This window comes from Papaver somniferum, chromosome 7 (assembly GCF_003573695.1).
Source record: "Papaver somniferum cultivar HN1 chromosome 7, ASM357369v1, whole genome shotgun sequence".
In the NCBI taxonomy this organism is placed as follows: Eukaryota; Viridiplantae; Streptophyta; class Magnoliopsida; order Ranunculales; family Papaveraceae; genus Papaver; species Papaver somniferum.
In genome coordinates this window covers 162904443-162914449 of record NC_039364.1, presented here as the reverse complement: position 1 = coordinate 162914449, position 10007 = coordinate 162904443, and the positions used below count along the sequence as shown (strand labels likewise).

Here is a 10007-nt window from a genome sequence, read left to right as displayed (position 1 = left end):
CTTGACCAGCACCAAACGATCATGGAAGGATAACATAAAACCCTTCCAACCAGCAAGTTGCGATTTAATCTTCTCCACAACACCCTAAATGTGCTGATATCAAACAGTACCCGGCATAATTTGAACTCCCAAATAACGATCAGGAAAAGTGGCTAATTCATTCTAGTTAAAGAACCACCACCATAATAGATCTTGCTCTTCTGTCTACAAACAGTTTGACCAGAATCTCTTTGATACTTACCCAATAAATCCATCAGATTATTGAGGCTCTTAAGGTTTCCTTTACAGAAAATCATAATGTCATCAGCAAAAAAGAGATGAGTAGGAGATATACCCCCTCTAATTACCATATGAGACATCTTTTTCTCATGAAAAAGCTTTGTAATATTTCTGCTAAGAACAACTTCAATCAAGACAAAAATCAAAGGAGAAAGAGGGTCTCCTTGACGCAAACCTCTATTAATTTTGAAATAACCCTCCGGGCTGCCATTCAAAAGAATAGAGATTCTAGCAGAATTCAAAATATTAAGAATCCAAGAGCACCAATGTTCAGAGAAACCATATATCCGGAAAACTTCCAACACAAAAGACCAACTCACCGTGTCAAATGCCTAGGAAATATCAAGCTTAAGACCAATGTTGCCATCCTTGCGCTTGATGTGGAGTTCATTAACCATTTCCGAAACCAAACTGATGTTTTCATGGATATTCCGATCTTTCATGAAGGCTACCTGTTCCTCAGAAACAAGTTTATCCAAAACACTACCAAGTCTAGTAGCAAGGATCTTAGTAAAAATTTTAAAGAATAAATTACTAAGACCAATAGGTCGAAAATTATGAAGAGTATTTGCACCTCTTACCTTTAGAAGCAAGATGATAAGGCTTGAATTCACCCCATTAGGAATCTGACCAGAATTCCAGCAAAAAACAATAGCCTTAATCAAATCTCCATGAATAATATCCCAGCAATAACGATAGAAACAACCAGAAAAACCATCCGGCCCTGGAGCACTATCAGCTCCAAGATCAAAAACTGCTTGCTTGATTTCGTCAGGAGCAGGAATTCTGTCCATAGCAAGACATTCTTCCTCTGAGATACTAACGTGCTCATAGTCAAATAAACTAGCATCAAAATCAGACTCATGTCCATTGAATTTGTCCTCATGAAAATGCACCACATGGTCACGCAACTGATCATAGTCAATAATAGAATTGCCGTCACTATCTGTTAACTCAGAAATAGTATTAGAACTCCGACGAATTCGAATACTATTATGAAATAAAGTAGTGTTACTTGAACCCTCCACAAGCCACTGATTCCTTGCCTTTTGCTTAAGCATAGTGTTGTGTTGAATCCGAGTCTCACTAAGCCTAGATCCTTTATAAGATTAAGTTTGGTAACATCATTAGGGTCTTCATCCGAGCAAAGAGATGCAGATTCAAACCTTAGCTGGTCCTGCTTCAACCTAGCATGAATATTACCAAAAACTGCAAGATTACATTCCTTGATCACACCCTTTAAACGCTTGAGTTTATAAGTAAATATGAAATCAAGAGAACCATGAACTGGCATATTCCAACTGTCAGTCACCATACGAAGAAAATCAGTGTGTAAGAACCACATTTTTTGAATGCGAAAAGGAGCTCTTTTAGGTCTCGGAACAGCAAAAGGAAAACCCAAAAGAGTAGAATGGTCGGAAACTTCTCTAGGAAGAGCTTTACACCGCCAATTCTCAAATTTCGCTAACCAAGCAGCATTGATAATAGCACGATCCAACTTACTAATGATTCTGTCAGAACCCGACTGACTATTAATCCACGTAAATTTAGTACCCAAGAAATATGCTTCGAAAAGATTATTATCATCCATCCAATCAGAAAAATCATTTATTGCTGAAGTCCTAGGCTCAAGACCACCCTTTTTTTCATCAAGCCGAAGAATACAATTGAAATCTCCCATGACAAGCCACAAAATCGATGTATCATGGCTATTAAGATGCTGCCAAAGCCTTCGCCTAGTAACCTGAATATAACTAGCATGAACAAACGAGATATGAACTCCATCAACCTTAACTTTTATGGCCTGTTTGCTCATATTGATAACCGAGGGAACAATATCATTTAAGTAGCAAATCCATAGATTAGCAATACTAGAAGCGGTTGCATTATGAATAACATGTGGGGAAAAACCGTTCAACTGAAGTCTATTACCAAAACCAACCGAGCAACGAACTTTTGGTTCCGCAAGACAAAAGATATCCGGCTTGAACTCTCTAATTAATAACTCTCTAAGTTTACACTGAGCTGCTTCACGAGCAACTCCATTTATGTTCCAAAAGAGAACCCGCATAATTAAACTTTGGGGGGTTGAGTTTTAGATATATTTACTTGATGAGAAGTATGTGAGGAGGATTTTAGTCTTGGTGAAGAACCCTTTCGAGCTCGAATACCCAATTCAGAATCTTCAGAGTCCAACATTGAGTCATTATCTCTCAAAGCATCAATTTTTGCTTGAAGAGCTAACACCTGCTTCTGCTTAGCACGTTTAGCTACTTCATCAACCTTATTAATCTCCAAAAGAAGGTTATTCAAAGGCTCACCAACTTCACCCAGAATGTTGAACTTGTTATGAGAGATATATTCCGAACTTTCTTCAAGAGCATCACACACCGGTGTAGACAAAGATGAAACAGGAATCCTACCAGGATTAGGAATTGCCAATTCAACATTCCCAACTGGATTAGTACTCAAGGAAACAATACTTAACGACTTTGCCCTGTCGACTAAAACTGAATGCGCAATTTTAGCTTGTTTGGCTTTCTCAAACTCAGTTGTAGCCCTGCGCAAAACAGCTTCGGAATTCTCAAGTTCATCTGTAACTGTTGTTCCAACTCAACAATGTCTTGAATGCTCACAATAGCAATCGGTACGTTACTATCAACTGTTCTTTTTCGGGTTTTTTTTACCATTCTTCTTGTGACCTGCAACTTTCCATGCTGAATTAGCGTCACCCTGGTGGATAACTAGAGTATTAGATTGCTTCGATGTACTGACAGTAACGGGTGGCGTATTAACTGCAGTAACATGCTTCTTTCTGCACTCTGAGTCTAGGTGGTCAACTATTTTGCACTTAAAACAGTATTTCGGCTTCTTCAAAATTTCAAAGGGTTGCAAAAAATTGCGTCCACCAGCTTCAACATAAACAGAGTCTGAATTAAGCTTTGCAAAATCAATATCGATCAGAACTGAGGCATAATGCCCATACTCATGGTTTAGGGTTCGTTTGTCCACTACAATAAGAGTACCCAGAGTTTTTCCTAAAGCTAACAACGTTTTTTCCACCCACATTTCAACCGGAAGACCTGGAAACTTGACCCAGACGGTAGAGTATGAGGTACATTATTTATCAGCATCAAATACTGGATACCATTCGATCAGACGTAAAGGCTTTTTGTTCACAATCCATGGATCCTTGTTATCCTCACGATAAACTTTTTCTTTGTCTTCCTGTGTTAACAACTTGATGATGAAGAAACCTCGGTTCATGGGGATGAACTGCACCTTAGCCTCTCCAAGCTTCCATTGTTGTTCTAAATTAGTCTTAACATCAACCCTCATCATAATATTCTTGCGGAATAACCATAGCTGGTTTTCCATCCTTGACAGTAGGGTTTGGTAAAGTAGCAATATCGATAGCAGTAGAAACATGTTTTTTTTTGTTTTTTCCCATAACAAGTTCAACAAACGTTAGCTTTTGATGACTAGAATCACCAACCGACTATTCCCCCATCTCTGATCACCCAAGAGATGATCCAAGATGAAGCGCGGAAAAAAAGTTTTGAAAAAATTTGAAAACCCTAAAATCGCCACAGCAAAGTTATAATTCCTTAACACTATGTCTCCTAGAGTATTTCCGGTTGTTCCTAAACGCACTCAGAAGTAGGTACCAAAGAAAGCCAATGATATTCTGTGAGAGACAGATTTATCTATTCTGTAGACTTTTCTGTGTGATACAGATTTGTTTATTAAAGTCTTCGACTTTGGGTCGTAGCAACTCTTAGTTGTGGGTGAGATCATCTAAGGGAATCAAGTGCGTAGTATCCTGCTGGGATCAGAGACGTAAGGAACGCAACTGTAACTTGAATCAGTGTGAGATTGATTGGGGTTCAACTACAGTCCAGACCAAAGTTAGTTTGTAGTAGGCTAGTGTCTGTAGCAGCTTAATACAGTGTGTGTTCAATCTGGACTAGGTCCCAGGGTTTTTCTGCATTTGCGGTTTCCTCGTTAACAAAATTCTGGTGTCTGTGTTATTTCTATTCCGCATTATGTTTTATTATATAATTGAAATATTACATGTTGTGCGTTAGAATCAATCAATTGGAAATCCGACATTTGGTTGTTGATTGAAATTGATTGATACTTGAACATTGGTCTTTGGTACCGTTCAAGTGATTTCTCTTGTATTCAATTAGAATCGCAAATTTCTATTTGCTTGAGAAAGAATTGAATCAAGAAAGAGAGATATAACTCTTTGATATACTTTATTAAGATTGAGTCTAGTTGATTCTCTTGAAAGTATATTGGAGTTTGTCCATACAGATTGCTAAGCGAAATATGGGGTGTGGTTGTTGTACCCCCACTTTTTCAATTGGTATCAGAGCAGGCAAACACGTTAAAGACCTTATAAGTCTGTGCTTGTAGCAATCTGAGTATGGATGAGTCTATCTCTAATAACGTACCAGTTCAGAAATTACCAGATGATTCTAAAATCTTGGACTCACCTGAGAGAACTGTCACATCTAAGCCAATATCTAAACATTCTCTTGATGTAAAAACTGTTGATTGGGAAACTCTCCTAGAAGAATAGTTGGATGAACTTTCTGATGAAGGTGATTCAGATATTGATGGAGATGTTGATGAGGAAGTCTCAGACTATGTTAAGTTTTTGGATTCGTGGAATATGAAGAAGATTACAACTACTCATGTCTCACCTCTTCTGACTCCTCTCTGTTGAGAAAACAAGAAATTGAGAAGATGTTACGCAGGTGTTTATTTTTCAAATCGTTCTAACGAATCGATCCTCAAGGATTCTGAGGAAAACCTACGTAAGAAGTCACTTGAATGTGATAATCTTTATCAAAAGTATTTTTGTTGGAAGAGAAACTTGCAGAATCTGATGCTAGGTTTAACTCTCAACAAATTAGTTTTGATGACAGAGAAAAACTCCTTGAGGCTGATTTAACTAATGCTCTTGATAAAATAAAGATGTTGGAAGATGACTTGAAAAAGTTCAATACTATTTCAAGCAAATTAACCACTATGCTAGGAGCAAGTAAAAATCGTCGCGATACACGAGGATTGGGCTATAAGGAAATAGATGCTCCAAATATTAGCAAAGAGGTAAAATTTGTCAAGGCTAGTGATTCTTCTCAACAAAAGGTTTCCAATGATGGCAAAATTGAAATACCTTCACCGGCAGTTAAGGTTCAAAAGAGCAAAGTATATCAACCTCCAAAACCAGCACACATGAATCCGGGTAAGAACGTTCCTTATATTTGTCATTATTGTGGAAGCAAAGGTCACCTGGAAAGGAGATGTCGTTTTCGGAATGAAAAACTTCATGATATTCTTGTTTGGGTGTCAAAAGAAGTGATTAAACCGGGATCATATGTTAAGGCTAACACTCTCGAAATTACGGGTTGTAAATGTCCAACCTTTAGGCAAAGGAATCAGTAATGTGATAATCCTAGATTTTCCTATAAACGTCATACGAATTCTTTTCACAATAGTAATGGTTATCAAAAGGATAACTTCGTAAAGACTAAGACAAGATCCGATGCTCCCAATTGGAGAAAGACTAACTTGCAAAAGAATAATCAATCCAATTCTCTTCCGAGAAATCTTGAAGAGAGTAATGGGAAGAAGGTTCCGGTTGTTCCTAAACACACTCAGAATTGGGTACCAAAGTGTAACGACCCTCAAGCTCGTCAACGCTATTAGACCAGTCAAGGGACGTTTTAACCGTTATTGACTCGATTAGTTTAACACGAACGTTAATTTCTAGAAATTAATATAACAACGATCTTGACACGAAACTAGTACTACTGGATAGATCTCGAAAAGTTATGCGGAACGTACTACTCGAACGTGTCATTCGGATACCGGACGAAGAAGATATCATCGAAATCGTATGAAGGGCAAAATAGTCATTTTGCGAATTAGCCGACCCGGCTAACCTTAGTCATTTGCGAGGTGTCCCATTAACCATCTTTGGTCTTATCTACCCATTGAGAGGATAAACTCGTACTCATTCTCTTTTTCTCTCTTATTCTTTTTCTTTCTTATTTCTTCTTTATCTTCGTTTTTCTACTGTTCTTCTCCGAGCGATTCTGAGAGTTTGTGAGATATCGATTGAGAGAAGTGTTTGATGAAACTATTAGATGATGGAGGTGTTGATGTGGTGGTGAATCGTGAAGGAGGAGAGTCAGGGGATTGATATAGTTCTGCTCGAGATGATGAAACATAGAAGTAGAATTAGGGTTTCTGTTAATTGTTTGGAATTCGATCCGAGAAAGGATTAAGAAGATTTAAACGGAATTATAGGATGGGTTTGTTGGGTTGAAGATTTTGGTTATTGAATTATCGATTGGAGATTATTCTGATGAAGAATCAAAACCAGGTAATTTAGGGTTTCTTTAATTTGAAGATTTAATTTGGGGTTTCTGTTTTGATTGATTTCTTTGTGAAATTGAATTTGGTTTTGTAGTCTATTTCTTGGGTTTGTTTTTAATTAGGGTAGAAAGTATTGTATCAGGTTTAATTTTGGGTTCTTTAGGAATTTGAGTTATGGGTTAGGGTTTCTGAGAAAAACCAATGATGGTGTTGAAGACTGTTGTGTATGGTTGAGATACAGGGGATATGAAGCTACAATTATAATGAAGTAATGGATTAGCAGTGTATTGTATTGAATATTTAGGCTATGAAGTGAACTGGAGATGAATTTGTCTGTGTGTTGGTGAGTGAAAGTGTTTGTGTTGCTGCTTAGGTGCTTGAGTTGGAAATTAGAGGGGAAAATAACTTCTAGATGATGGAACAGATGTTAACTGAAGATGGTGATGGTTCTAGTGTTATAGTTATAAGACTAGTTATAATTCTACTGAAGAGTAGATTATAAGTAGAGATGAAGTTATGGGTTGCTGGTAGTATTGACATTTGAGGAAGCTTGTTATTTTGTGGGTTGTAGTCTTGGCTTGAAGTTGTGGTAGTATTATTGAACTGGCAGGGGATATGAAGAACTGATATTGGAAATGACTGGATTAGGGATGTACCAATCGGATCAAGAGGAATGAGTGGAAGTAAGGTATATGAAGTATGAATTACAGATAGTAATGAAGTTGCATATACTAGTTATGAGGAACTGAAATGTAATGGAGGGGTTGGTGTTCTTTTGGGAGTTGCAGGTGGTGATAATTAATGAATTACAAGACTTTAGAAATGGTCTTGTAGTTGAGAATGCTGTGTATGATAGTGTTGTTGTTGAAGCTAAGATGGCAGTATTGATAGAGTTCAAGAGATTTGAATGAGTTGAAGTTGTATTAGGTTTAGTAATTTACTGGATTGCTGTAGGTAATGAAATTGTTGAGCTGAAATGTTGAACTAGTGGTGTTGGTGGTTTAGATGAGTTGTACATGATCTGAGATTGCTAGCTGAGGATGTTGAGTCATGAGATAGACCTGCTGGTGGTGATTTCTGAGAAAGGGTGAAGTTAGTTACATATGTGGCTGCTGAGGTTGGATTGAGGATTCATACATGGAGTTGAAATTAAAAGAATTAAGTAAGTGTCCTTATGTGTATGTAAAAGTCTGAGTTAGTCTGGAATTGGTGTGGTGATGCTGTTCTGGTTAGTTGTGTTGGGACGAGTTGCGGATGTAGCTGTTGGTGCTGATAAAGAAGGTTGCAGGTGGTTGACTGTGTTGTGTATGATTTTGTGTAAGAGATTGAAATGGAGAACAACTGCAGGTACAAGTGGGTTACGCCCAGATTATGAAGCTATGTAAAGATGTGAAGAGTATGTTACTTAGAGTTAGGAATCATAGTGTAGTGTTTGATGAAAAGAAGACTTTGGAGATGGAAGTTAGTTTGTAACTTAGAGAACTGGGTTTAGTTAGAATGTTGTTGAGATTGTGTGTTTTTGCAAGTAGAAATAGAAATGCATCATTTGGTCTTTTATTTGTTTTGTGTTGCACCATAATTAAGCATTTTGAGTAGTGGCCAGTGTAAGGGCCTTGGCTTGTATGCCTGACTCAGTGATCCTTGACTGAGTTGAATTCTTTGACTAGTTCTGGACCGTTGACCATTTAACCAAACTTTGACCTTGGACGTTGACTGTTTGTTGGCCCCTTTGACCATCAGTCCGACCGTTAGAGACTGTTAGTTGACCAGTTGGACTAGGCCTTGTGTTAATGGGCCGAGATTAGTGGACTTGGGCTTAAATCTAGTTTTCCTATTTTGATGAGTTGGATCACTAGTGGTCTGAATTAACATTTGGTTCCTTCTACAAAGTTGTAGACATACTTATGACATATTTAATAGACTTTAGAACCAATCTAATTGAATTAGTAAACCATAGATGTGCTAAAGATAGATGATGAAAAGGTGTAGAACCATACATGGGCATAAAAATATTAGATAGACTACTTAGCCTATAACTAGAGACTTGTATGAGATTGTTATGAGGCTTGTGTGAGCCTTATGGATGATTCTTTAGAGTGCTTGTGTGATTAACTGTTAGTCGTTATTAACAACGATCGATTCAAAGGATGATCCAGTGGATTGAACATCTCGAGGTAGGCGAGGCTTGTCATCAAAAGAGGTGGGAATCGATAACGAACTCTCTTGTATTCATTATTGTTTTACAAATCTATCTTTTCTGAAATCCATGCATATCTTTGTTACTATATGTCAGTGTACGCATGTATTATCTGTGTTTAATACAAACTAGTTTTCTTTTACATCTTGGGATGGGATTGGATCTTAAGAAACAACTGATATCCGTGTTTTGGGAGTATTTACTTAGTTTTCAAAAGTGATTCTTTCCATTGACTGGAAATTGGTTACAATCTTTATTTATTGTTAGCATGAAAGGGAGAAGGTTTTCTTTTGGTTGGTGTGTGATGTGTGTGTGCCCAAAAGGTATATCTATATTTATGCGCTAATGGAGTGAAAATTGCTGCCACTAATAACTAATAGGTGTGTGACACGTCACCGAATATTACTTTCTCTATTTCTGTACGGGCCATGCATATCTCATACATGAATGTTTACTGTTCTTTTAAATTACTTTGAAAAGCTATTATATTATGTTTTGGTGTTTAGAGAAAATGATGTTGGGAATCTTATATATGATGGTTGGATTTCGTGGGAGGATTGAGGGCTCTCCACTGTGCAAGCCCTTCTATCGGATGTAAGATTGTTACCATTAGTTTCTTTGGATACTTGATATGTAGAGTACGCGTAGAATGAGGTACTGGTAAGGTACTTATCGTGTATATGACTTCGAGGCCAGAATACCTCACGGTACTTTAATGATTATTAAAGAATCGGCAACAGTCATGCCTTGCTACTCCGAAGGAAGACATCGCTCAACTATTATTACTGTTGTGAATGTGTGCCGCAAGATTGGTTGGTAGATCTATATATTTCAGTACAACTTGTATTTTCAGTACTACTATTATTTTAATACGTTTTATCTGTTTTCCGTTTTTCTAACGGTTTTCAGTAAAATCCGCATTGTCTTTAAATCATTCTAGTGATCACTTGAAAGTTAGTTGTTATTTCTACGGGGCACCACTTTTACGGATGATGTGCTCACCCATTCGCACTTTCAGTTTCAGAGACAGATCAAGATGCGTACGTGGCGATGAAAGCTTCGAGGAGTTGGTTTCGTTAGTTGGTTAGCTTCCGCTATGTTCATTTTGTGTTTATATTCTATTTGTAAATCAACTCAC

At 37.5% G+C, this 10007-nt stretch overlaps 1 protein-coding gene across 1 annotated transcript; it reads right to left on the bottom strand.

Annotated features, from left to right (window-relative positions):
- Nucleotides 1-2352: 2352 nt before the first annotated feature.
- Nucleotides 2353-3348, bottom strand: LOC113295473. The gene is made up of 2 exons (XM_026543807.1): nucleotides 2967-3348; nucleotides 2353-2879 (listed from the first exon to the last, which is right to left on the bottom strand). The coding sequence occupies exons 1-2, from the start codon at nucleotides 3346-3348 to the stop codon at nucleotides 2353-2355; spliced, it is 909 nt and encodes a 302-aa protein (XP_026399592.1).
- Between the last annotated feature and the right edge of the window lie 6659 nt (nucleotides 3349-10007).